This window comes from Morus notabilis, unplaced genomic scaffold (genome assembly GCF_000414095.1).
Source record: "Morus notabilis unplaced genomic scaffold, ASM41409v2 Scaffold888, whole genome shotgun sequence".
In the NCBI taxonomy this organism is placed as follows: domain Eukaryota; kingdom Viridiplantae; phylum Streptophyta; class Magnoliopsida; order Rosales; family Moraceae; genus Morus; species Morus notabilis.
The window spans coordinates 502,136-529,889 of record NW_010367841.1 but is presented as its reverse complement, the minus strand read 5'-3'; the positions used below and the strand labels follow the sequence as shown (position 1 = coordinate 529,889).

Below are 27,754 nucleotides of genomic sequence, written 5' to 3'. Positions count from 1 at the left end.
GCGGAAGAGAAAGCAGAGGTGATGGAATTTGAGTAGAGGGTGTCGTTGGGGATTGTGGAACAAGAGCAGGAGGAGTAGGCAACACCCATTTTAACCCTTTTAGTCACCATCAAGAGAAGCTTTATTAATCTAAAACATAGCTGCACGGAATATAAAAACGGAATTTTAAAACTATTTTTTTAGTAATTTTTTTATGGAATTTTTTTTTAGTAAATTTTGAGAATTCATTGTTGGAATATGGAGAGAAAAAAAAAAAAAAAACTCAACCAATAGGGTAGGGAGCGGTGTTTTGCAACCTTAAAATTTTATATTTTATTATTTTATTGTAATTTTGATACCATCTAAGCTTTGAAAACAAGTACCTTAACTTTTATTTTAAGGGGCATGAATATCATTTCAGCAAATAAAAAAGGTGCATGGATATCTTTTTTTATTGGTTTCTTTATAATTTTTTGGAGCCTCCTTTTTCCTTTTTTCTTTTTTAGTGTAAAAACCCAAGGTTTTTGAGCCGCAACATCCTCGGCATAACGCTGCCATGATAAAACTTGGGGATAAAAATCATTTTAATACTCATTGTAATATTAAAACATTTATTTTATATATTATATAATATTAAATAAGTACCTTTAAGTTTAAACATCTTTTAAGTATTTTGAGGCAATTTTTAAAACATGAAATGTTCAAATAACCCTTTTAATTAATTAATTAGAAACTAAAAATATTGCTCGCGTAATTATGATTATGCATGAATAATTGTAAAAGGAAGTGTAAAGCAAAAAGTAAAAAAGATGTTTTCTTGAGTGAATTCTAGTTGGATGAGCATGACAGTAATACAGATCTTGTAGTAGTGTTTTTTATTTTCTGGAAACAAAGGTGCTTATCAGAAAAATTGTAAAAGAGATTGGGCGTAGATTTCTACTGAGTTCCAAAATTGCCGTCGTTTACAGGAGCCATGTCGTTTTCCAGATTTACCCAAGTTGCCCTTTTTGTGTTGTCGTTTCACGTCAATATTGTCGTTCCTATAGGTTATGTCGTTTTCTGCTGCTGATGCTTTTAAGGTTATGGCGTTTTCCCAGTTATTGTCGTTTCATAATTGACAACGATTGTCTAAATATTTCTGTCGTTTTCCGGGTTCTTGTCGTTTTCAAATTTATTGTCAACGCTTTTTATGAACAACGCGTTTTTCGTGGTTAATTGTCGTTGTCTTTCTTTGATTGTCCTACAGTTGGCAGAATTTCCACAGCTAGATCTATAATATTCTATATCATAAAGGATTACATGTTAATGAATATGTATTGGAGTACATGTTCGATTGCATGGCGTGGATGACAAACGAAAGAAGAAACAAACAAAACACACAAAAGTATACGAAAGTCTCGAGATTTTATACTCAACTAAATTCTTTCACATATAATTTACAAACATCATAACCAAATTCCAACTAATATAAAATCAAATGTATTTTCTACTTTATGCAACTTTTCTTGCAAATCTTTTTCTTTTTTTTTTCCCCAACGGAGGAGCTTCATGAAAGTCGCTTGAAGAAGCTGTTTAAAGCCATTGGCCTTGCTCTTTGGCTACTGAGGAGGAGCACTAGTACTACTAGCCTTGGCTGATGATGAGCCACATCTGCTCTCTGGTTGGCCCAAAGTCACCGTCTTCAAGGCTTGCGCCGCCAAAATTTGCATGATCCACTCAAAGATTCTTTGGCAAATGCCAAATGGTGTGAGCAGGTATTGTCTCGTATTCATTTGTCCAACAAGTACTGCAACAACCTGGTATTTGTGATGAGAATATACAGAAGTGGAAGAAGAACAAGAAAAGCTACTCAGAGACGCTAGAACTTTTACTTTGATGAGAAAAAAACTCGAATGAATTAAAGATGCGAAGCATTGTTTCTATATATAGGCTGATATTGAATCATAATCTTGTTAGGAATCCTAATTCAAGTGTAAGACTAAATGAAAATATATTATGAAGTCTAATTACGAAAAAAAAAAAACATTTTAAAATATATAAGATCGTGAAATAGAATCCTATTTTAACTCGAATACAAACCAAGTAGAAATCCTAATAAGAAACAAACCCGTCCCAAATTAATCACTCTCTCGCATTATTGCATGATTGAAACCATTTGTTGAATGAGTAACAATACACATACTTACCAAAGTTAATATCCAAAATTTTTTGGCAGAATAAGTTGGCAAATATGTATTTATTAACTTTTTTCAGAAGATAATTTGGTGATAAGGTAGTAGTTGGCTAAAAGGTTCCTTCCATTCCCTCGTTATTTTTCCTTGAAAGAAAGGTTTTGTTTTAAAGAAAGTTAATTTATTATTATTATTATTTTCAGCTTCTTCTCACCGTTCCTTTTAACTTAAAAGAGAAGCTTCATTTAAATCTTTCAGGCACGCTTACAGTTAGTGTCAGTCTTATCCTATAAACTTTCCTTTGCTTGTAGAGAACTCTTAACCGCAAAGGCATTTCCAAAGCCTAATGTAACTTGTAAGAAGAGAATTGGCTCAGATTCTTTGCTTTTTCTTCTGATAAAATCTAAACCCGAAAGTTTTGTGCAATCATTTCTGACGTGTAATATATCACAGTTTAGTCTCCTTATATTGCATATAGTTATGCATAATGATAATATTATGTCTAAGTCCAAACTTATATATAGAAGGTTAGTGCCATTTTTCTTGCTGATGGAATTGTCTAGAGCTTGAAACCAATACACTTGAATTAAGGTATGGCTTTTTTTCCCAATTGGATATGGAAAATATGGAGATTCATACCGGTGGGAATTGGTTGTTGAAGCTTTATGACATCAGTTAAATCTCTCTGCAAGCACAAATCACAGATAGTCCTGGCAAAAATAGCGGGAGTATTGATGTTTCTGCTATGCCATGTCTGATTATCTTTGATAATTGATCATTGGCACATAAGAATTTTGTTTTCAAAACACTCAAATCGATGGATCGAATTGAACTAGGAAGTGTTGGAAAATCCGTTCTTCGGTCAAATTCGGTAAACCCTTTTGATATCAGTAATTTTTGAAACAAGTTGTATGTCTTTTCCATTATGAAACATTCATGTTGGTTGTTACAACAATAAGTTATGATAAATATAACTGAACACGCATCAATATCTAGAGGATATTGACAATGAATTAATAGACAAATAAATAAAGGAAAAGAGAGTCAAGAACAGCCCCTTGTAAAACATCAACTGCCGTTCTGATTTACATAAGCTTCTGTGTTGTCATCTAGATTAGAACCCACCTTCAGAATTGACCTTAAAGACTTGTGTTCATCTTCACCATTCTCTAAAGAGTATGACCTATCGAAGGAGTTGCTCTTTTTCCTTTTCTTCATGATTTTGTGTATGTCCTCAGCTCTGTCATTTATACTAACCGTTTTCTTTGGAGGCTTTGGTTGAGCTGATATTTCCTCTTCTGCTCTCTCGGCATCCCCAATGCCTTGAGACGGTCGGAATTCCTCGTCGTCTTTTACTTGATCATTTTGCAGTAAAGAACCAAGAGAAGAAGTAGAATCTGAGTTCTTTGAAGTGTTAGTATTCTCTAATCCTTGAGCCGTTGGGTGCACCATTTGGTCACTTTTGGTCTCACCTTCTCCATGAATGGCATCAGATGGGGGTGCTGCGGCTGAACTGTGATTGGTCGGACAACCCAAAGTGGATTTCTTGAGGGCTTGTAAAGCTAGGCTTTTCATGATGAAGTTGAAGAGCCTGTGGCACATGCCTAAAGATTGGTTTTCTTTTTCATCCATTTGCTGATTTCTTTTTTTGTAAAATAAACGTTTACGCTTTTGTATTCTAATGGGAACAGGGGAAATAAGATTACTTGGATGAATATGTTCTTACCTAGATACCATTCTTAAAGGTATGAAACGGAAACTTAGAAGTAAGGAAGTCCTTTCTTTTGAAAAGAAACCAATGAATATAAATCGAAACTTCAAAGGATTATATTCCAACAGAGGAAAGTAGACATTGCTTGAAAGGATGGTACACTCCCAAATACAACAACATAATAATAATAATAATAGTAATAATACTACTATTACAGCTACTGATATATAAGCCTCCCTTGAGGAACACATCTTAGTAACCATCAAATGAATACAAAGAGAGAGGCATCAATACGAATTGCCTAAAAATAGATAGTCATGAATTGCAAAAGAACAAAAAATCATGGCCGATTTGCATGTCATTATATTCCTCATTCAAGTTAGAAACCAAACTATCAATTAAACTATCAATCAGATAACTATGTTCAATTCATAAAAGATTTATTCATATCTGCATGTTACAAAGTTGTGTACAAAACTTTATTTGTCACCAGCATGAGCAGGTCTTCAGTCCAGGATAGCTTGCTTAAAGTATTATCCGCCCACAAAGACGCCAATAAGCTCCAGTATGAAAGAGAGATTTCTCAAATACCCAGATATCTTTTACAAGAACCTGGGGAGAACGATAAGAATTAACAGTCACTAGGAGAGAAGTAGAAGGCTTAAAATTGAATTCAGAGTAATTTAAAGGAAGCAATACATTAAACAGTTTCATTATTCTTTAATTATTCAGGCGATGCTGAAATAAAAAATCTAAGAAAATGGTGAAAGTTAAACCCATTATACCTCCTTAGATTTGTCTCCAGCAACTACTTTACCGTCTAAATCATAAGCTTCAAACTTCTGTCAAACAAAATGTAATATTATTGCGGAGTTATTATCAGTTAAATATTATTCGAAACTAAAAGAAGACATATAGACCGATGAAAAAAAGCGCCAGTTGGGAACACAGGAAGAAGAGACTCCCCCTCAGGCCTCAATTCATAAAGAAACAGTCAAGTTACCTGCTTTGTAAGAAACTCAATTGTAAGCTGTATGAACACCCTATTGACATCATTGCGATCAACACCGATCTGTAGGGGAAAAAGGAAAAGCATTAAGGTTATGCAGTAAGTTAATATGTAACAAGCAATATAAACTGCTCCCAATCCCGTCTACAGACCATTCTCAACCTATATGAAAACAAGAAAACAAGGTAGCCACTCTACAGCTGATATAACATCTTCTACGTAAGGAGAAAGCTTTTATATAGTATAGAGCAAGGAGTGTAATGATAAACTTTTGAAAAGAAACACTTGCCAATCGAGCTCGCATAGTTCGCATTTTAACAACTGGTTCAACCATTTCCCAGTAGACCTTACTCCATATGGTTTCTCTTTGTTTGATTTCGTTCTTTAGTGCCTGAATAGAGGGTTAAGATATCTCAGAACTTAGATATGTTAATTCCACCACTGAGTGCTGAGGCAAGAGAGAAAGCAAAAGAGAAGAGAAACATACAGAGTACATCTTCTCTGTAACTGCCTTTCTTAGTGAATTTTTGTCTCCATTTGCAAAAAGAGTGTTTATCTGTAAAAAACTAGGAGGATACATCAGTACAGGATAAGCAAATACAACTAGGAATGTGTTATAACCTTAGGTAGAACTCATCCCCAAAAGCTAGCTTGTAGGGAGAGGGTGCCCAAGTGGTTATAAACCCACATGCTAAGCCCATACTTTAGCAATGTGGGACTCAACCAGGATCCTAACATACCACCACGCTTCCGACACCGACGTCCACGGCGGCCCACTCTGGATGGCCCACTTTGGCCTTTCCAGGTCGCCCCTCCCTAGGTCACCCCTTCCACAACGTGGGCCTGAGGAGGAGCATGCTCTGATACCAATTGTTACAACCCTTGGGGTAGAATTCATCCCCAAAAGCTAGCTTGTAGGGAGAGGGTGCCCAAGTGGTTATGAACCCACATGCTAAGCCCATACTTTAACAATGTGGGACTCAACCAGGATCCTAACAGAATGCAACCGAATAGAATAAAAGAAGAGCTAGAAAACTACTAATATTTTACTTCAGTATCTGCAACAATTAAGAAGCCACACTTCAGTCTACAAAAATAGTCATCACCTTTCTTCGTCAAAGTATTTTTATAGATAATTGGCTTTATGAACTCCTTTTTCCTACACAATGCAATTTCGCAGGTCACCTAAGCGTTTAAATATCTGCATTCAAGTTTAATTCGGATGGTTGTTTCAAACATTAAGACTTTTACGCTGCCAACTTCTTAAAAGCAAAGTGGGAAGATTTTTCAAATGACTTTTTTCAGTAGAATTTAGTTTTTCCATTACTAGTTATAACATAAGAAGAATACATCTACACAAGATGGCCTAGCAAAGAACAAAAAGACAAACCTCCTTGTACATCTCTACCGCCTCTTTGTAGAACAGCTGCTTGGAGTATCCAGATTTTCTTAATTTGGCAATGGCATATGCACTTTTGAGCTGCAAATTAGAGAGAGAAAATAACCCTTTTAAATTAGGGAGGGTTCCACTGAGGTAGTAGGACTAAACTTCTATTATCAATTTTGATATGGACCACAATCCATGTTCCCCAAGTTCTATACAGTACGTCAACCAAAATAAACAACAGTTACAGAAATTCAAATTCTGAAAAATAAAAGCAGTGACAAGAGGAAGCCAGAAGAAGAATTGGGGAAGGAATAACATGAAAACTGTTTGAGTAACAGACCTACTATAGCTTGCAAAGGAAGAGAAAAAGCTGAAGAGGCAATAACAACAGGAATGAAGCAAAAAACAATTTATAATAGCCCATAAGCTGCTTCGATGATAACCTCACCTCCAAAATTATATCCTCTTTTGTTCTTTTCCATCCACTTCTTGTAAACCATCTGATGCCAAAAGAATAAATACATAAATAAGAAACAAATAAAAGGACTGAGTTATACTCCCTCTGCGTATCCAAGTAGGAAAAATGAACTAAATGATGATACTCTGTCAATAGTGACTTAGGAGTTAGGACCCAACTAACCTGCGCCAGAATGGAATTTTTTCGCGAGGAGCATACGGTTCATAGACAAATCCAGGACTTAGCATTGATACTTTAACAGCACCCTGAGCGGATGACAATATATTCATGTGGTGAAGCTATTGTTTTTGCAGTACATTACCAGAACCAAAACAAAATCTCGTAATATCTGTTCACTTATTATATTTTCAAAAATGTATCAACAGTTGGGCAAAGATGACAGACACACCATTTGCCGTGCTTGTGGAGGAGCTTTAACCTGCGTTGTTGCCAACCTAATGTCGTACGAGAATATATCTAACTCAGCAGCCTAAAATCAAAACCCAAAAAGAAAAAACGCTCAACTTTAAATTTCAAATTAATCCCATCTAATGTATCTACAAAAATCAAAATATTTCATATTATACACTCACCATTGTAGAGCGAAGTGTCAAAGCGCTTCGAGGAGTCCAAGGAAGCGCATTGTGGGCCTTAAACAATGATGAACTTGAAGACATTTTCCTAAAATTAAATTCATAAACTTCTGCCATACACAAAATCATTGAATTATTAAAAACTTTCATTCTAAATCATGAAAAGAACAGGAAATTGATTCGTTAATGTCTACTATAACAACTTACCATTTGCAATACCACTTGAGTAGCTTGTTGAGCTACCAAACCTGAGAATTCAAGCAAAAACCATTTCCAAAAAAAAAAAAAAAACTTTAATAAAAAAATCGATATAATAACATAAGAATTATGAAAATCAGATCTTGAGTAAGCAAAATTATCGGAAAGTCTCGAGATTATAAATCATATTGCCATAAATATACTCACATGTACGAGGGTCCTCGAATCTGAGCCGTCCGATACAGAGACCGAATCGTATGTAATTTTCTGGAAGCCATATCCAATTTCAATGACGAATCTACAAAAATCCAATCTTTATTTCGTCAGATCATGAAGATTGAAGATTGCAGACGCACATAGAGGTTTTTGTTGTTTCAAGGGTTTAAGGAAGATTTAAGGTGCCTCCCAACTGTATAGACAATTATGGACATCTTGGGAGTTGGGCCTGTACCTTGGAATCCATTGGGCTTTTCCGTGGGCCTCTACCTGGGTGTGTCCTCAAAAACCACACGAGATGTCGTATTTAAAAGGACCAACGACATGTCTTCTTTCTTTCTTTCTTTCGTTCTTTTTTTTTCCTCCTAAAAATTTGTCTCATTTCTCTTTTCTTCTTCTTCTTCTTCTTCTTCTTCTTCTTCTTCTTCTTTTTTTTTTTTTTCTCTCTCGTTCATGCGAGTGTAAATGTTTGGCATTTCAGTACAAAGCGTAGGACATGTTCTTTTAGAGTGTGACTTGAGTGTAGTTTTTGAGTTGAATTTGAGTTATAACTTGAGTTGAAGTTATAACTTGAATAAAGTTGAATAAAATTAGAACTTAAAATAACGTTAACTTGAATAAAGTTGTAACTTAAATTTCAACTTTTTCTGAATTTTGTTGCAAAAGAACAACCTCGTAATATCTAACGCGATACTATTTTCAATGTCAAATTTAACATATTTCATATCTTGTATATGTTAAATTTCGACGTTTGATAAAATCAAGCCCAACAATTTTTTTTTTTTTTGTAAAGTTTCTCCTAATTTGCCCCCTAAATTTTCTTTGCAATATTTACATTAATATTTTTAGAAAAATTTCAGTTATACCCCAAAGTTTGGCTACTTATATATATTTTACATTTAAAATATCAAATTAATAACTCAAAAATCAACCATAATATTATATAAACCCACTGTAAAACTTCAAAAATGTATTAAACAAAATTAAAATTATTGTATTGTTGTTTAGTTAAAATTTTAGTTTACTTCACGTCCGCCTAAAAAATTTTATTGCCTCTGCTACTGATACATAAGTCTGGATTTTTATCATTTATTTTTAATTAATATTTTTTTGACTAATATAGTTGATTGACTAAAAAGAATGTTAATGAAGAGTAACTCACATTTTGTACATTTCATCCAACTCTGATAGGAATATTTCATTAGTAAGATCTTATGTGAGAGTATTAATAAGTCACCATTTACTAACTGATAAAACGTGCAAAGTTTAGCGCGGAAAGTGAACTTAACCTGAACATATTTAAATGGTAAAACTTAGCAAGAAAAAGAAAAATAGTGTGAAGATACAAAACATTGTAAATACTTTGTGCCTTTTGGAATTTCTCCTGAGCCTGTATGCTTCGAGCATTTTATTATATATGTTAAATATTTAACCTTTTTTATTTTTCTTTTTGATAAGTAATTACACTAGAGTAGACGGTCTCACGACCAAATTATACATGTTTGTTAATGTTCCTAAGTACAGTACTCCTTGGAAGGTCATGTGCATAATACAATGTTAGGATCGTCATTTTTCGCACCTGTGAGTTCTAGTCCTCATTGTGATTTCTAAAACTCAGCCGTGTTAATGTCTCGTGCATTTCACTAATTTGAATTATAATTTAAGTTTTTGTTATAATATTTTCTTTTATAAAAATTTAAATTTAATTTCTTTTTACTACAGTGTGACGGAAATACGTATGTTAAGATGGATGAGTAGCCATACGAGGATGGATCGCATCCGGAATGAAGTTATTCATAGTAAAATGGGTATAGCACCAATAGAAGATAAGGTGCGAGAAAACTGTCTGAGGTGGTATGGGCATGTACAACGTAGATGGTTAGATGCACATGTTCGTACTTGAGAGAACATCCAAATACCTAGTACTAAGAGAGCGAGGGGTAGACCAAGAATTACTAGGACTGACGTAGTTAGGCACGAATTTTAAGATTTAGGATTTCAGGAGAGTATCGTGTTTAATAGCACATACTGAAAATGAGAAATTCATATAACCAACCTCAATTAATTTAAAATTAAGACCTGTATTTGTTGTTATTGTTGTTGTTTTCTCTTACATAAATTCACTTTTTAACTCAAATTCTCAACTCGAACAAGTGAAACAAACAGGACCTAAATAAACCCACTTGAATTGACATGAAAAAGAAAATAAATAAATAACGAACATGTATAAATTGCTTAAAATTTAAACTTTTTTTTTTTCATTCCACATCCAATTGAAGTTACTTAGACGAGCTCTCAGCTCTGTAAATAAACCAGTGGTAATTAAGAAAAACAAAACACCAACTATTACGAAAATAAAATAGTCTACTATTTAACTCCTAGTGCATATGAAAATAATAGACCAATCTATTTACTGTTAGGTGCTAATTAATGAAGTTGGCGCACAGTTTGAAAAAAGTGATCAGCAATGGCCTTGTATGCAGCTTCTGTAGGGTGCATGGAGTCCCAAAAGATGAGTCGAGAAGCATCAGGACACATTGGTAAACCCACAATGCAGAGAGGACCCATCTCCATCATACCCGTCCCGCAACATCCTTGAAGAGAGTTTTGAAAACCTTCATTGAATTGAAAAGCACGCAAGAAATTAGAATCTAACAACAAAATATATATCAAAATCAAAATTACAGCCAAATTAAATAATAAGTAGTGCAAAATTGATTGGCGTAAGTGTAAAATTTTACCATATTTATATGGATTCACGATCATGTCCATCATGGAAGCGTAGATGTCAAAGTAGAGGATCCTAGAATAAGGCAAGGAAGTGTTGAGGTTGGTGAGAAGGTCTTGAAGCTTGGAGTTGTAGGTTTGAGAATCGAAGTTTTGCTCGACGACGCAGAGGCGCTGCAACATATGTGGGCTTGGCATAAAGCTACCTACTGTCACTTGTAATGGCAGACACCCTACTGGTGGCAAACCTGCAACTCCAAACTCGCGTGCTCCACGCTCGTACAAACTCTGCAAAAAATAATTAATAAAAGAAAATGAAGACTGTTTTTCGCTAATATTATAATAATTATAAAACGGTGTGTTGTATCAACGGTCTTGCTCTAAGTAATTAAATTATTTGTGGTTAATATTACATTCCAGACTTTTATAAGTCACACAATGACTTTTCTAAATTTTTATTTTAAAAAAAAAAAAAAAAGATGTGCATGAGATTAAATGTATTATATATCATGACTACAAAAATATTTGAATTAGTTAAGTAAATTACCTCGATGAAAGACTGAAGCCTTTGGAGAAGAAAATCTTGGTAGCTAGAAGGCGTGTGCACAAAGTTAAGGGTTCTATAGAGATTGAACACCACATCATTAGTCCCAACACTGACCACAAACATTGACTCCTTCAATAAATCCTGCGTCGCGTTTCTCCCAATAGCTCTTTCCATTCTGTTGATGGCTTCATCGAAGTACTGCAACTGACTGGCCATGTCTATAACGCCGGTGAGAGCCGTGGTGGCGTCGTCTAAGCCCGAGCCCCCCGACGCGAAGCTGACACCGGTCGTCAAGTCCCTGTCGGTCAGGCCGGGGCTGAGATACGCCGGCAAGAGGTCCTTGATGCCGAGGTTGGAGACCAAGAAGTCGGTTGCGAGCTTTCCGTTGGAAAACCTACCTGTGGGAATGTGGCCAGGGAAGTCACGGCCGTACGGAGGGTGGTTGCCCCGAAAGATCGTCATGAGGCGGTTGTTGTTGCCGGAGTCGATGGTCGAGTCGCCGAAAGCGAACACGGCGGGGATTGATGGAGGTTGCTCAGATGATGCCACGGTTATCAAGTAGAATGTGGAGATGATGATCATTATTATGGCGAAGAATACGGTGTTTTTGTAGTACTTCTCCATGGCCCTTTGTATTTTTTGCTTTGATCACAGATAGCTAATCACTATACAATTATACTCTAATAAGATTGGATTGTTAAAGGAATTACTTTGTAAGTAATGGAAAAGAGTGAGGGCCTTATATAATATTTAGATGGGCGTCGTCGAGTTTGCATCTGATTTGGACTGTATAAAAATCAGATTCTAATTTGAACTCTTGTTTTAATGAATATAACTAATCATTTATCTTTTGTTATTTTTTCCTCTCTCTATAAAATATAACGGAAACCCGGATTATGTGATCAAGTTTATCTTAATTATCTCCTGTTAGTTGTAGAACATATACTAAATTAATAGATTATCAATTCTACAATCCTAAGCGAGTATGGGCGTCATGCACCCTTAATATTAGTATTAATTAATTAATTAATTAATTTACTTTTACTTTTCTGCGTCGTTTATAACTTTGTTCGTTTCCACTTCCAATTCGTAGTTTTTTTTTTAAATTGTGTAAACAACGTTATTATCATGTTTCATTTTTTATTACTTTATAATCGCTGAATCAACTTCTTGTCGTTTTTAATTTTGGTCCTTTACCCTTTGTTGTCGTTTTTAATATGTTGTTTTTATTTTTTCGTTTGTTCTCTCATGTTAATATTTTCTGACTTTTCAGGGTTTTTACTGTTGTCGTTTCTTCTTCCTAGGTCCCTAATGTTATTCAATTAGTTGTCGTCTTTACTTTAATGTCGTTTTCCTTTTTTCTTCTTTTTCTTTTCACGTTAAGTCGTTTATGATTCTGGCGGTTCTAACTTCTAACTTTGTAATCGCTGATTGGTAATGGTGTCGTTTTATTTTTGTTCCTTTTCATTTAATATAATTCGGTTATTATTTCTGTAAAACTTTCAATTTAGTGTGATTTTGAGATGATTATTTAAGTTTCAGAAACCTTTCATTAATTTTAAAATTAAGAACTTATACAACCGCCAAAAAGTCAAAAACTAGGTAGTAAACTGCCAAAGATTTTAGTTGAGGGAGTTTTTTTGGGATCAATTTTCTGAAAGTCGGAAACCAAATTGAGACAACATATAAATTATCATTCTCAAGTGTGATTTGTGTCAATAACTAACATTTTTTTGTACAGTGAAAAAGATGATGAAGAATAAACAAGAATTATATGCTTGCTGTAATTGGCTTCAAGAAGTCTCATCTGGGTGAACCAGGAACAAATGGAACAAAACCCCGTCCACCAAAAACCGGTCTCATGAACTTGTCATCAAATTTCCTCCAGTAGTAGTGAACAGTTGTAGTCGGATGACTAATCAGCAGGCCTAACCTACTTCTTTTAGGGGGTGGCTGATTGTCTCCCTGCTCGCTTGACTCGCCATTTTCGATCAAAAACGACAGCCGTAGATCTTCCAGACTTGGCATGTCAGCCGCATCTGAGCCAGATGGTTTCGAATGCCGCAACAGCACAGCTTCAATCAGTGGCTTTGTTATGGAACCAAAGACCTATTTGCAGAGGGAACAGGTTTGAGAAAATTCCCATGCCAATGTTGAATAATGCAATACGTTCACTAACTAGCCCTTTTTTTTCTTTTTTTTTTTTATGAAACTAGACCGAAATTTTGATATGGAATACGAGACAGAATTTTCGATTCAAACAACATACATGACCAAGTGTTTTGAATTTGTGGGGTTCAGGCGTACAGGAAGACATACCACAGTACTAAACAAAACAACAATTATTGTACAGGTGATCATCAATGCGCTATCTTTTGTTGATGTCTTCTCAGATTCTGCAAACTGATATTTTAGTTGGTATAAATCAATATATTCCTAGAAGCCAAAATTCCTAAAGATATACATATATAGACTTAAAAACATCCTCAACTTACTTGGTTGTAAGACAAAGCAATAGTTACTGCACCTCTCATTAGGCCAGCCCACCATATTATGAACTAAGAGGTAAATTAAAAGTTAGTGAACTTTGGAGAACAGTGAAAAGAGGACAGTTAAGTGCTTAGATGCCTGCAATTTGTACCTGTTTTCTAAATCCAATTTTTGTACTTTCTGTTCTCTGAAAATAGTTTTTAATATTGGCAATTGGGAAAACAAAAGCAGCCCTTCCGAGTAAGACCATTGCAAACAATGTTGAGCTAACAGCAATTGAAGTTCCTGGACTGAATTGAAAAGAATACGATATTTTCAGGCATGACATTCTTTCTCTGACAACTGCTATCATATGTTGCTTAAAAGGATAATATCAGTTGATAAAAGTACTGAGGTTATCGATATTAACATACAAAATGCCAACTGATGCTTTTGTAATGGAATAGGGAGATTAAGCTTACTTTGCCTTGCTGCTTTTCCATTTGTCAATATCCAAGGCATCCATACCAACATAAAGGAATATGAACGTTTCTGCAATGAACGAAATTGTAGCAAATGCATGCCTGAAATTGTCGAAATTTACAGAGATAAGAAATTGTTTAGCAGAAGCCCTGAAATTGCAAAGCTTTCTCAACTCTGAAGGCCCTTTTGAAGGACTAAACAGTATCACATAGTTTTTTAGTTCTTACTTGGTTGTTATCCTTGAGCTTTCGGTAACATTGTGCCATGTGTAATGTGACATGACAATGCCGCAGAAGAAAATTGTCAAAATCCCACTAAGGTTTAAAAGCTGCAACAAGAACAAAATTGTTGATTTTAAAGTTCAATAACACAGCAACACATTAAGAGGATGTTTGGTAGAGAGATTCGTTTCCTGATTCGAATCATGATTCGTGGTTCGCTAAAGTATTTTCTCTCACAAAAAATTCACGTAAATCGAAAATAATTCAAATCACATGATTTAAATTCTCCAACCAAACGTCCTCTAAATCATGTTTCTATCAAATGCATGGTACCATAACATGATTTTTGGAATGAAAAAGAGAAAACTTTGTGATCCAACTTATCTACCTCCGCCAACATGTATGACAAATAAGCCATAAGCATCATAAGCGCAACTTCGCGATCTGTAGAACGCCTGTTTTTAAACACCAGGAATGTCTATTATCAAATTAAAAAACTTGAAAATGCATGATTTAGACAACCTTTATGTGCAGAGGCAACATGACAGCAAGATAATTAATGCTGTTCTTAATAAGTATACTGTGAAACACTCATTTATACCTTCCAAAATAAAGAGTTTTTATGATATATGCGCTTATAAGACCCACCTGAAAGATAAAGAAACACGTTAGCTAATAAATTGACTTGCAGAAACTACGTCTGACGATCAATTTTCCTTTAATCTTATTTGGTCTCACCAATGAAGATGTAAAGCTTACCGATACACCAAGAGCAGTACTGGTGAAGAAGAGGTAAAGGAAGGTCCATAACAACTTCAAAGCCGAGCCAGCGTCGATGTTGCTGAAATCTAGCTCTTGTACCGAGTAGAAAAGCACAATAGAGGTAGCATCATTAACTACACCTTCTCCAAACACAATACTGTAAAGAAAGGGTGTCTCATCTTGACTGAGAACCTTTTAGATGAGAGTCATTAATCAGTCATTAAAGTCATCCGTCAACATATATGTAATTTTGCTGTTGGATTTAAAGTTATAATAAGATCACCTGCAGTGTACAAACTGAATCTGTTGCAGACAATATGGCACCAACACCTGCAGATAAAAGCAGAACTCACCATATGCAAAAAGAAAATAACTAAATAAACAAAGATAGTAATTATTAATAACAAGTGTTAATAGTGGTCACCTAGGTAATCTTTAACATCCAAGGTTGAAATACCAATTCTTTTAAACAGCAAAAAAGCACCTATAAAAGTATTTCAGATTGAAAACAAGTTAGATTTTGATTGAGAAAAGATATAAGAAACTGGCAATGAAGTGGTTGATAGCCTAAAGATCATACCTAGTGATATGACACAGAATGAAATTACAGTACCGAAAACACCAAACAGCAATATTGTATTGAAGTTCTTGAAGAATTGCTTTTTCTTGACCTGAAATCTAAAACGGAAATGTGAAATTTAAGTACAAAAAGAGACCAATAGACAAATTAGTCCAAACCAAAGTGAGGCAACAAACTTGATGATCTAAAGTTTCACATCAAATTTCATTGATGAGATAGAGAGAAAGAGAGTATTACCCAGCATTGAAAATGATTGGGGGAAGCAAATAAAGGAAGAACAAATCCTCACTGAAAACCAATAAATGCGAGCTCTGGAACTTGCTCACCAGTAACACCACCCCTCCAGCACACAAACCCTGTGACCAATAACATATATCATATCTATTAGAAACAAACACGAGTAATTCTGATTTTTGATCAAACAAATTGTCCATAAAAGATGAAAAATAGTAGTCCTCAAGTTCAACTGCGCACCAGAAGAAGGGCAGTAATAGATTCGTTGGCCCAGCGGTTCTCTTCGAGGAGATGACCGATGATGATGCAAGCGCATAGAAGCGCGAAGAACACGGTGAGCGCAATGATGGTGTCTGTGCTGAGAAACGATGATGAGTCTTGGAGTGTTGATGACTGGCTTCTAATGGCTCCGAACGCCACCATCTTTTTTATTCTGTAACTAAACTTGGCATTCAAAAATCTGGCCTTTTTGAAGAAAAACGAAAGTTTTGTGTACCTTGGATTTAGAGTTTTGCTTTGAAATATCCGAGTTCTGTGTTTGATGGGTTCGTTGGACGTTTCTCCAAATTTTTAAATGGAGAGAAGAATGGTAGTTGATGTGGGTTCGGATCCTCTACAGCAAGATAAACTGTATTGACTGTACGTCTGATGTTTTTTCTTTTTTTTTTTTTTAAACTAAGATAGGAGGATTCAAACCTTGATCTCAATATTTGATGCAGGTTGTGGAATTGCCACTGAGTTTTTTGCTGGGAAAATATTACATTATTTTCATATAAAATTTAGGCAAGCTCACCGTAAGAATATAGGCATTTATAAATTTTTTTTTGGAGGGTCGTGTTCCAAAAAATGATGATCCTTCAAATTTAGGCATGTTTCCCTTCGCACAATCAAAATATCAAAAAACATTAATTATTTTAAGAAGAATTATTCAATACGAATACTTTACGAAAAATGGAAAATAGCGACGAATGCTTGTCTAAGGTCCAACCTATTTTCATTAATCTAATGATACATAGTTGGAATTTAATTATTTTCTTTTTCTACAACCTGTGGTTTACGAAATCGTGGAGTTGTCTAGATCTGACTGGTGGAGGTGAGGCAGTTGTAGGAAGTGAAAGCGTGGTAAAGTCTTTTGTTTTTAATGGGGCACGAGTGAGAACTGAGAAGAGATGTTTGCTGTAGCCGTTAGTTGGCGCTTGCTGCGTACAAATAGGCCATTCATTTCTCTTATTTTAATTTAAAATTTAAATTTTATTACAGTAAAAAATTTTCACAAACAGTTATATCTAATTTTTTTACTACAGTAAAAATTCACATAAAATCATATCTCAACTCGAATTAAAAACTCGAATCAACGAACTAAACGGGCCCTAGTTTGGACTACTCAAATTAAATTAATACCAAAATATTCAAACAAGAATACTAACGTCTCACTAAATCAAGATCTGTTATCTCATTTTTTTTTTATTTCAGTGATTATCTCTCTAATTAAATTTTAACGCATCATAAATTACTTAAATACTTTTAAGCATTATTCATTTCATAACTCAAATCATATTGCTACAATATTTTCTCACATAAATTTAAATTTAACTTTTTTATTATAGTGTTTTTCTCTCACATACACAACCAAGTCATGACTTGAGTTGTGCAAATGAACACACTCTTAGTATTTTGTTCTTATTCGTATGGTTAGATTTCTAAATTTAAATGACATTACAAAAAAATAGTGCAGAGACAACCACCAAGACAAGAAAATATGACAGCATATCTGGCTCCAAATGACCTCTTCTTCAACATCCTCACTCATAGAAGAAACATGTCCAAAAAAAAAAAAAGTTTTTTACGTGGATGCAAGATTGAATGTGGCTACAATATAAAGAAGGTTATTTTGTTTAACCAAATCCTTCCTAGGGAAATCTCCATCTCTTTCTTTGGTTCCCCTAGAGTTTCACCGCAAGATTAGTTGTTCGGGCAGAAATCTGTTTTCACAAAGCTTATAGCCAAGGACTTCTGATAAGATTAGAAAGATTTTCAATCTCCACGACAAAATTTAAATTCTTTTGACAGTGACCTGTTCAAAAAAAAAAAAAAAAAAAAAAAAAAAAAACAGATTTTCAATCCAAAAAACAGCTAGCTACAGAAGCGCTGAAATATCAATTACTGAGCTGGAGATGCCTGTATGATCGTTATGAATCTTCTGGTCATAGTTTGCCTCAGTGATGGTCTACAAAATCTGTGTTGTCCTCTATATTGTAGCTGCATGGTGAACATAAATTAGTAGCCAGCAGAAATGTTGGCTCAATGTCAAACACACGCGTTCAGATAGATTGGTTCACCCAAAAAAAAAAAAAAAAAGGAAGAAGAAAAAAAGTCTAACATTAGTAACCTGCTTGGTTCATAGGTTTGAACTGAACTTCAAGTTTTTGTGAGAGAAACCTCTATAACAAAAAGGTCTAAATTGTAGTTCAAACTTATGAAACAAATAGGCTCTAGAATTTCCAAGTATGTTATGTTCCAAATCGAGACCCCCAAAAACATTAAATTAGTATTGACCTTAACCTAGAGGATTCGGATGCGACAGAGTTGGTCAAGAGAAAATTTGTCAAAACAGTACTTGAACTCCCACTTGGTGTTTAGGAATTAGGTGTTTGTGGTCTGGTTACAAACCTGCACATGGCTATAAAACTGTCATTGATATAGCAGCAGAACGAAGCTTCATGCCGTCATCATCCCATTTGGACTGCGGCGCAGTTGCTCCAGCAATAATTGCCTTCACAATAAACAAGTAGAAATGATTACTTTATTACACACACGGATCAAGGGGATAACTAGATACATTAGACTAAATTTGGAAAGGACAGATTGTGAACCAGCAGGCAGGATCTTGCCATTTTAGCACAAGGATTTAGTAAAAACTCTTAGCATATAGCTTGTTATAGACTGGTTTATCCAGTGTTCTTGACAAGAACCATAGAATACAAGTCAATCTAATCTAATGTTGGCAGAAAATTGACTAGTGTTTCTACACTACAATGCACATGAACGATGAACACAAACCTTCCCACTATTAACAGCAGCAACCAGTGCTACATGCTGATCATCTCGGCCAAATTCATAGAAGTAATAAGTCCTGAAACATATCAACATATGAGCAACACGTTGAATGAGAGGTAAAACAAACATAAATTGTTACTCAACGTAGATAAACAGAAAAATCTCAAGTAAAAGGAAACCATAGAGATCAAGAAGGAAGTCCCGACATGCATCTCCAGATAACAAGTTAGATATGGTCATACAGTTATGTACTTATGTGAGATAGGTAAGCCTAGTTTTTCGTGATTATTATTGTGCCTATGACAGGACATTCTTATTTAACTAGAAAAGCTTAAAAATCATGATCGTTTCAACACATGAATGGTGAATTTACCTGTAGCCTTCTTCTTCCTTTATTTTTAGTGTCCGGGCAGAATATAAAGTTGCCCCACCTGCCATCGTCACATTGGTCGGAATTACAAGCAAAAACCAATAGAACAGAAGGAAGAGCCAAGATGAACAATAGGGAAAAAGCATGTAAATTCGTCTTAGACTAAGACCACCCAGAAAGGTAAATTAGAACAAAGATTTATGGCGTGAGAAAAGATCAGAACCAGAATTCAACCTTTATATACCTGGAATAAAGATTCTAGCAGCTTCTTTCAAGGAACCTAAATCCGTTACGTCAGTGGCCTCTAAAAAGGTGATTTTGAGTTGATTGGTAGGACGAACTATGACACTTAAAACCTCAGATCTGTATCAAAGAACGTGGACAAGAAAACAAAAAATAATAAACATATAACGTCCAAAATTAAGCCTCAGATAACATAAAGGACAAAACTTATAGAAGAAAAGAAACTAACGAAGACAGAATACTAACTAAGGTTGATCTCCACCAAACTATTAAAAAAAAATCTCATCAAAACTTTTCCTTTGCTTTCTTTCCTTTGCTCAACGTGGGGCAACGTTTTCACGTAAAAGCTAAGATTTAAGGCATTCCATTTACACTTGATTAAGAAAAACGAAGATTAGGGAAAATTCATAAGAATTACATACCCATCAGGAGATGCAAAACGAGCTGCAAAAGTCTTGGGCTTTGCCTTATCTCCGTACAGAGACAACCCAGCATCGAAATCCTATAAATGGCAGGAAAAAAAAAAAGCAAATCGTAAATTGCAAAACTCTGAGGAGCTAAAAACAGAAGAAACAACCAAAAAAAAAAAAAAAAAAAACAAATCGCAAATTGCAAAACTCTGAGGAGCTAAAAGCAGAAAGAAACAACAAAAAACAAATAAAAAGCTCGCTGTATCTGGAACAGTGAAATGCATGAACTTAACTCTTTAACGTGACAAAATCTTACCATTTTTACCAGAAAGAACTGAACTTTTATTTTCGCCGAGAAGAAAGAAAAGAAATTTTCAATTGAAGAACAACAAAAATTGGAGAACAAAACACAAAAAGATCATAACGATCGAAGTACCTCGGGCTCCATAATGTCCTCGAACTGAGGAGGGATCCGAATGGCGAAGCCATTGCCGACGAACTGGAACCAGGATTTGGTGTTGACGATACCAGAGAGCGAGGGTTTCGCCAGAGCCGGAGCCGGAGCTTGTTCAGAAGAGCGGGCTAGCGAGAACTGTTGCGGTGCAAAGGAGATGACAAACAGAGAAGTGATTTTGAGAATCGAATGTCGTCTGGAGGTGGTGGTGATGGAGGAGAATGTGGAATTAGGGTTTGGAGTGAGCAAAGAAGGGATTTTGGGGAAGACGGGGTTGGGGGGAGAAAGGGAGAGAAGAATGGCCATGAGAGAATGAGGATAGTTTCTTTCATGGTTGCAGAAAAATTTTGGAGGCAGGAAGATAATGTGGGGACAGGGAGACTGGCTTTTGAATGCTTGCAGAAAGGGCAGTTTTGGTATTGTAGAAGAAACGATATGTCGTTTTTATTTTTCAAAGGAAAAAACGAGGACGTGAACGAAAATATAGGAATGAATATTGTAATCCCTCAATATGTGTAATTACTTTTCCTTACAAAAAATTGTGTAATTAATCACTAAACCACATCTTTCTCGGGAAAAAAAAAAAAGAAACAAAAAATCACTAAACAACTACTAATAGGTTGGTGCAGCAGTGAAAAATATATGTTTTTTTTTTCTCATTCTCAAGATGCCTTAGGATTTATTACTCGACAATCTCACTTTAAAACTTACGTTTGATTAATGTGTTGTGCAAAATATGTGGTAGCATGAGGGAAAACTACACTCATATTTTAAATAGAATTAAGTTAGTTTCTTTTTGTTACATTGATGGACTAGTTTTACCGTTTAAAATTTTCAAAAGTGATGAAGGGATGGAGAAGTGAGGCACCAATAAATGAGAAAAAAATCACAAACAACGTGCTTTCTTGTTAATGTTAATTAACTTTTATTATATCTATCTATTTTATAAAAATGCTCACAATTAACTTTGCTATCATTACTCTCTAATCCTGACAAAAACGACAGAGACTTGGTTACCCAAGGAACTCTCTTTTTGGTTTATGAAAAGAAAAGAGAGATTTTTTAAGAGAGGGAGAGAGAGAGAGAGAGAGAGAAATTTTGCTGCTGGGACCAGAATACCCTCATGGCTTTCCATGGTTGATAAAAGACTATACGTTATCCTGACTCAAATTCAGCCAGCCAATCCAACACAAAACAAATCCAAGCCACCCAAAATAACAGCAAACAGAAAAACAGAAAAAACAAGATACATAGAGAAAAATCATACACAAACTCTCTCTCTCTCTCTCACTGATGGTTCAACTTCATCACTGCTGAAATCTGTTTGCTCTCTCCCATGGAAACCATTCTCTCTTCTCAATCTCTCTTCCCTCTCATAAACCACAAATCTTACTCTCCAACAACCTCTTTGTCCCCTTCTCTCCATTACTCCAGATCAAATTCTCTCTGCCTCCCAAAACCCATTACCTCAAGCCTCAAGAAAGAGCCTTCTCACTCACTACTAAAACCGCCCTTGTTTTCTTATGCCCAACAAGGATTAGCAGCTCTTGCTCTCTCTCTAGCGCTCAACTTTTCTCCGGTTCTCTTGCCTAGTACTGGCAGTGCTTTAGCATCTGAATTTGATGTCCTCTATGATGGACCACCCAAAGAATCATACGTTGTAGATGATGCCGGAGTTCTTAGCCGCGTCACGAGGTCGGATTTGAAGAGATTGCTTTCTGATTTGGAGTCGAGAAAGAACTTCCGCATCAATTTCATCACTGTTAGAAAGCTCACTGTAAGTTATATCATGTTCAACCTGTGTTTTCTCTCGCAAAAATTTTGAATTTCTGTTCAAACCGATGAACCAAACGTTTATAATTGAGATTGTGTAGTCAGCACATGTATTGTTCATACTTAGCTGAGTTTATACTTAAGCCGTCAAGAGTTTTATGATCACTAAACAATGACAATGTAGAGAGTGTTTATGTTTTGTTCCTCAAATGTAAGAAATCTTCGGAGTTATGAAAGCAAGAAGGCAAATACTTTGGACTAGTGGTCACGAAATGTATTGAACATTGCTTTAATTGGTTTGTAGAGCAAAGCTGATGCTTTTGAGTATGCTGACCAAGTTTTGGAGCGTTGGTATCCCACTGTTGAGGAAGGGAATAACAAGGGCATTGTTGTGCTGATCACAAGTCAAAAAGAAGGGGCTGTCACTGGTGGTCCTGCCTTTATCCAAGCTGTTGGAGAAAACGTCCTTGAAGCAACTGTATCAGAAAATCTCCCTGGTAAATCTGCCTTCATTCTTCATTCTCAAGTCAGCATTCCACTAGTTGTTAGTTCCCGAAAAATTATCCCAAAAGTGGTTTCAGGCATAGCTTAACGGTAAATACACAACTTAGTTTTCAATGTTAAGATCAAAAGTCTGAATCCCTCACCACCAGTTCAAAAACAAAATAGTCATAGGATGGACTTGGTTCGTAGAGTATCGGTCAAAACTCAAAAGAATAGTCAAAAGTTGTCGCAGCATAGCTTAGCGGTAAATCAGCAACAATGTTAAGGTCAAGAATTCAATGCCACGCCACCCTCCGTTCAAAAAGGAAACCAAAAAAATACATATATTCAGAGGATGTACTTGATTCTTTTAGAGCCTTGGTCCTCTTTTGTTTAAAGAAATCAAAATGTCACTTTGTTTGGCTACTAGTTCTGAATGTTTCCATTCATATATGATTTTGGAATTGCAGTCTTGGCTACGGAAGAGAAATACAATGAAGCCGTTTTCAGCAGTGCGAAGCGGCTCCCCGCCGCCATTGATGGGCTTCCAGATCCCGGGGGTCCTCAGTTTAAGGAAAACAAAAGGGAATCGAATTTCAAAAGTAGGGAAGAGACAGAAGAGAAACGTGGACAGTTCTCCCTAGTTGTTGGTGGCTTGTTGGTGATTGCCTTTGTTGTTCCCATGGCACAATACTATGCTTATGTCTCCAAGAAGTAAAGTGAATATGACAATTGTTCCCATGGCACAATACTATGCTTATGTCTCCAAGAAGTAAAGTGAATATGACAATTGTTCCCATGGCACAATACTATGCTTATGTCTCCAAGAAGTAAAGTGAATATGACAATCAGATTTGTCTCTGTAGATTATTTCCCGTGAAAGAGACCATGTATAACATGAAGTTATACAGATGATCTTGTTTAAAGATTGATGAGAAACTTGTATTCAGAGGAAAAAAGGCATGGTGTTTGTTAAATATACAAGACACGGAAATGAAATTCGGTTCTTGACTTAGCCAATTGTTACGTTTCTGACATCTTAATATTAGTAAAAAGTTGGGCAAGAACAAAATATATTAAGAGTAAGTCTTAACAAGCAAATGAAAGATAAACAATTAACAAGATGAATTGCGAGCACTGCATTATTTCTGGCTTTTTTGGGAAATAAAAATACATTTGTCAGAATTTATTTGGAGATGATGGCTTGGAATTATTAGTACATTATAAAATACTGATGAAAAATAAAGAATTAAATAATTAGGAAACAATCATTTTATGTCTTTAGAACTTGAGCTTCAGAAGGAACGGCATTTTGTCTGAGAAAGGTGGATCGGAATATTTTCCTGTGAGTATTTGTGAAGAAACAAACTGGTTTGCAGCCTCTGTGTAATGAATTCCATCCCAACTGATGTAGTCAGAACTGTCCGCGCACCCTTTGGCCGTGACCGAAGTCCCGTTCAAGATCTTTGTTTGACCGCAGGCAATTCGAAAATCATAGTTCAATGGTGGACCTCCATATCCGCAGCAAGCCATAATAGGTTGTTCAAATCCTGCAATCACATTTCGTTTAACAAACTTTACCATAAATAGACTAATCATGGTTCTGGATAGAAATAAGTATATACCATATTTGGTGTAGTTTGCTATGAGGTTCGATTTTATTGTGTAGATATCAACATATGTGACATTTGCATCTGAGAATTGGCCCTCCAACTTTTTAGATAGAGCATGGAGTTGCAGATTGAACAGTCTAGCAGCTTGGTTGTGCTTGCTAACACATCCGAGTTCATCAAGCTTTGATGGATCGGTTCCGAATCTAAGAACGTTCTGTGTCAAGCATCCAACAGGACCAGTGTTGTGTATCCAAAAATTCCTTGCGCCATTGTCATATAGTCTCTGAAAAGTAAACCAAACAAAGCAAGAAAGAAAAGCACAAATTCAATTCAGTCTGAGAAGAGTTTATGTTGTTTAAATGAAACGACAATTTATTCAATTCAGTCCGACCTTTATTCCAGTTTCAAATTCTACTAAAATTAATGGAATGGAGGCAATAATCTGATCGAGTGTTTTGGAATAAAATGCACCAGCAATGTCATTCTGGCCTACGTCAAACATGTAAAGTCCCTTATCGAAAAATTCCTCGGTTGGCAGATACTTGGCAAGTTTCTTACCTAAAAGGAATCAAACAAAGGTTCAGATTTCTTTCGCGTATCTCTCTACCGGAAAATCTTCATGGCTAATGGATAACATAAAAGAACTATGCATTAACAAATGATTTTTTTTTTTGTTTAACCTTTAGCTAGCAATTCAAGAACCCGGGCTTTGAACCGGAGAAACTGAGACACCTGAACTCCGAATGAAAATGGACTAACTGATGTTGCAGTTGCTGGGAGTATGGTAGATCCCGCGGCTGCAAAATTGCACCCTTTTCGGAAACTCGGCGTGCCTATTGAGTCCAGGTAGGCATTAAGGAATGGAAGTTCCATTGCGTCCACTGCATCATTATCCTCAAAAGATTAAGGAAAAAACAAAACAATTTTAAAAGCATCATAACACAACAACAAAAAAAAAAAAAAAAAAAAAACAGAGGAAACATGGGAATAACAGAGGAATGTGTGATAGAGTTTTATGAATAAAAAAAAAAATTACTGAGAAAATCAGTGATGAGACGCCCATCACAGTATCTCCCAGATGGGTTGTGGAAATAATTTTGTCCATTTGGAGGGTTAAGGCTTTCAATCCCAGAAGAAATCAGACCACCGGTATCAGAATTGGAATCACCAAAATTGAAAACAGCAGGGAAGTTAAAGTCAACAGATTGGGAAAAATGCAAGGAGAAAAGAGAAATGAAGGTGAATACGGTGAAAATACAAGTCTTGGTAGCCATGGCCAATCGCTAGAGAGGTTTGTAGATGTTTGGTGGGTGGTTTCTGATCTTAAATCTAAAGTACCAACAACTGCAATAATTCTAAGAAATCTCCTCATGATAAGTCTTTTGTCCAATTGTCCTTGTGGGCCTCATCATTGGCTGTTGTATCTTTGCTTTTAGTTTTGTAGAACCGAAGTAAAGACCAGAAGGATAAAAAGTTACCCTTACACCTTCCATATAGACAGTTTGATAGTAAAGAGCAGTTTTTTTAAGCTGGAAAAGTAAGCAACAACCATTCTTGGTATAAAATTTATTAGCTTGTGTGTTGTATCGTGTCAAAATCATATCAAATGAAAATTACACAAAACCCATTAAATTAATACAGCATAACCCGACCAATTAGATTTCTTTATGAAATGTAAAGATTAAGAAATTTACCGAGAAAGTCTACAATGAGACGGCCATCACAAAATCTTCCATTTGGGGTTTTGAAGTATAATTGGCCATTGGGTGTGCCAAGTTGGAAGCCCAAGCCAGAAGCAAGCTCACCAGTGTCGGAGTTTGAATCACCAAAGTTGAAAACCGCAGGGTAGTTGAAATTTACGGAATTTATTTTAGGTGAAAGAATAAGGAACAAGGTGATTATTTGGGGGATCATTGTCTTGGGACACATGGATAGGATCTTGCTCTTCACGTGTATGTTATCAAGTAATGTACCACCTACCAAGACAATATTGTGGCTTGTTATTATATAACATTTTCTGACAAGAGAAAGTTTGGAGGTATATATGGCAATGTGGGGTACAGTGGAAGTTTGCTTTGGAATTTGGGAAAAGGCAAAATAGGAGCCCAAAAGCAATGTCGTTTTTTTTTTTTTTTGGTTTGTTCAATTACCATTATGTCCTTGTGCAATTTGATTAACTAGTGGCCCTTTGTATATGCTACGGCTTCCTAATTGTCTTGATGTCTTTTATGGACTATGGCTAAAACGCAATAAAATTGGTGATTAATTTTCTGTTGAGTGATAATTTAGAGGGGCACATTTGATATCATTGGGATTTGATTGGAATTGAAAATGCAAGTCACGGATGTAAACACCATTTGGCAAGCAACGGGTAAATTTTCCTTTTACGAGTCGAATGCCAATAGAAATCCTTGCACGCTGAGAAAAGGCAATACAGTGATTTTAAAGGGAATAGCCGATAGACTTACGACGTGTCGTTTCAGACCGTAAACGACAGTAAACTTTATACTGACAAATGGCATGTCGTTTGAGACCATAAACGAGACTCTCGTTTTTCCTTCATAACAAACTACATCAAATGTCGAAGTATTAAAAGGTTTGTTGTTTGTATAATCGTAGAAACGACAGCAAACGTCTAGATAATAACATGTCATTTTCTCAAAGAATACTGTAGTTTATGGAACAAAACACTTTTAACGCTACAAACGACATTAACTTAAAAGGAAAATGATATGTCGTTTTTTTTTCTTCGAAATAAAATGTTTGGTTTCCATATAAACGGTAAGTAATTTGTAATTTCCACCAAGCGACAGTGAATGTTGAAACAAAAACGATGCGTCGTTTATATATATATATATATATATATATATATTTTTCTTTTTTTTTTTGAGGAAAAGTTTAGACAGGTGATATATCATATTATAATTTTTCTAATATGCTAAAACGACAGAAAACCTTGGATGACAGGCTGGGGGACTTGAGAAAAAATGCTAAACCGATCAAATCACTCGAACTAACCAATTTCATACGGTTTGGTTTAATATATCTCGGCCTCGTTCATTTCACCGATTCGAGTTTTCAATTTTAAGTTTCTACAGTAAAAAACTCTCAGAAAATATCACATCTAACTTTTTCTGCTACAGTAAAAAGCTTTCATAAAATGTTATATCTCAACTCGAATTAAAAACTCGAATCTGCGAAGTGAACGAGGCCCTCATAGTTTGACTTGGTTTGATATTTTTTGTAAATATCGTTCCTTTTATCGATTCGAGTTTTTAGTTCTAGGTTTTTATAGTAAAAAATTCTTGAAAAATGTCACATCTAATTTTTTCTACTACAGTAAAAAAAACTCTCAGAAAATGTCATATCTTAACTAAAATTAAAAACTCAAATCTGTAAAGTGAACGAGACAGTTTTTATATGGGTTCATTGTCCAAACCAAACTAACATATTTATTTATGAAATTTCTTTCACGTATACGATATATAATTCTAAATATATAGTAAATCAGCCTTCATTTCATTGAACATTGTAAAGTTTATATGAATTATTCAAAAAACGACATGTCATCTTTGTGCACACGACAACAAAATGTTTTAACTCAGAA

General features: G+C 35.3%; 6 protein-coding genes across 8 annotated transcripts; 1 reads left to right on the top strand and 5 right to left on the bottom strand.

The window, feature by feature from the left end:
* Positions 1–4,211: 4,211 nt before the first annotated feature.
* LOC21403544 (39S ribosomal protein L45, mitochondrial) lies at positions 4,212–7,832 on the bottom strand. Its single transcript, XM_024175715.1, has 12 exons — positions 7,713–7,832; positions 7,515–7,555; positions 7,308–7,417; positions 7,124–7,204; positions 6,898–6,980; positions 6,706–6,757; positions 6,261–6,350; positions 5,358–5,426; positions 5,160–5,261; positions 4,865–4,933; positions 4,647–4,703; positions 4,212–4,473 (listed from the first exon to the last, which is right to left on the bottom strand). The coding sequence occupies exons 1-12, from the start codon at positions 7,781–7,783 to the stop codon at positions 4,387–4,389; spliced, it is 912 nt and encodes a 303-aa protein (XP_024031483.1). The 5' UTR covers positions 7,784–7,832; the 3' UTR covers positions 4,212–4,386.
* A 2,316-nt stretch (positions 7,833–10,148) lies between these two features.
* On the bottom strand, positions 10,149–11,619 carry LOC112094541 (GDSL esterase/lipase At2g40250-like). The gene is made up of 3 exons (XM_024175689.1): positions 10,996–11,619; positions 10,463–10,736; positions 10,149–10,336 (listed from the first exon to the last, which is right to left on the bottom strand). The coding sequence occupies exons 1-3, from the start codon at positions 11,617–11,619 to the stop codon at positions 10,149–10,151; spliced, it is 1,086 nt and encodes a 361-aa protein (XP_024031457.1).
* Positions 11,620–12,627: 1,008 nt separating this feature from the next.
* Positions 12,628–16,467, bottom strand: LOC21403543 (sodium/hydrogen exchanger 1). Its single transcript, XM_010113559.2, has 14 exons — positions 15,985–16,467; positions 15,748–15,866; positions 15,511–15,608; positions 15,355–15,414; positions 15,214–15,260; positions 14,928–15,122; positions 14,770–14,816; positions 14,557–14,623; positions 14,175–14,275; positions 13,947–14,048; positions 13,637–13,775; positions 13,491–13,553; positions 13,315–13,398; positions 12,628–13,104 (listed from the first exon to the last, which is right to left on the bottom strand). The coding sequence occupies exons 1-14, from the start codon at positions 16,165–16,167 to the stop codon at positions 12,799–12,801; spliced, it is 1,611 nt and encodes a 536-aa protein (XP_010111861.1). The 5' UTR covers positions 16,168–16,467; the 3' UTR covers positions 12,628–12,798.
* A 1,129-nt stretch (positions 16,468–17,596) lies between these two features.
* Positions 17,597–20,623, bottom strand: LOC21403542. Its single transcript, XM_010113558.2, has 7 exons — positions 20,261–20,623; positions 19,837–19,916; positions 19,416–19,534; positions 19,175–19,232; positions 18,805–18,877; positions 18,415–18,517; positions 17,597–18,003 (listed from the first exon to the last, which is right to left on the bottom strand). The coding sequence occupies exons 1-6, from the start codon at positions 20,582–20,584 to the stop codon at positions 18,425–18,427; spliced, it is 747 nt and encodes a 248-aa protein (XP_010111860.1). The 5' UTR covers positions 20,585–20,623; the 3' UTR covers positions 17,597–18,003; positions 18,415–18,424.
* Positions 20,624–21,511: 888 nt separating this feature from the next.
* LOC21403541 (UPF0603 protein At1g54780, chloroplastic) lies at positions 21,512–23,549 on the top strand. The gene is made up of 3 exons (XM_010113557.2): positions 21,512–22,055; positions 22,356–22,548; positions 23,005–23,549. The coding sequence occupies exons 1-3, from the start codon at positions 21,615–21,617 to the stop codon at positions 23,250–23,252; spliced, it is 882 nt and encodes a 293-aa protein (XP_010111859.1). The 5' UTR covers positions 21,512–21,614; the 3' UTR covers positions 23,253–23,549.
* Positions 23,550–23,670: 121 nt separating this feature from the next.
* On the bottom strand, positions 23,671–26,127 carry LOC21403540 (GDSL esterase/lipase At1g54790). Of its 3 annotated transcripts, none has more exons than XM_024175697.1 (5): positions 25,842–26,127; positions 24,828–25,028; positions 24,539–24,705; positions 24,160–24,430; positions 23,671–24,084 (listed from the first exon to the last, which is right to left on the bottom strand). In XM_024175697.1, the coding sequence occupies exons 1-5, from the start codon at positions 26,074–26,076 to the stop codon at positions 23,816–23,818; spliced, it is 1,143 nt and encodes a 380-aa protein (XP_024031465.1). In that variant the 5' UTR covers positions 26,077–26,127; the 3' UTR covers positions 23,671–23,815. The 3 variants fall into 3 exon arrangements, with proteins under 3 accessions (XP_024031465.1, XP_024031464.1, XP_024031463.1); XM_024175696.1 differs by lacking the exon at positions 25,842–26,127 and adding an exon at positions 25,184–25,480; XM_024175695.1 differs by having other exon boundaries at positions 23,671–24,430.
* Between the last annotated feature and the right edge of the window lie 1,627 nt (positions 26,128–27,754).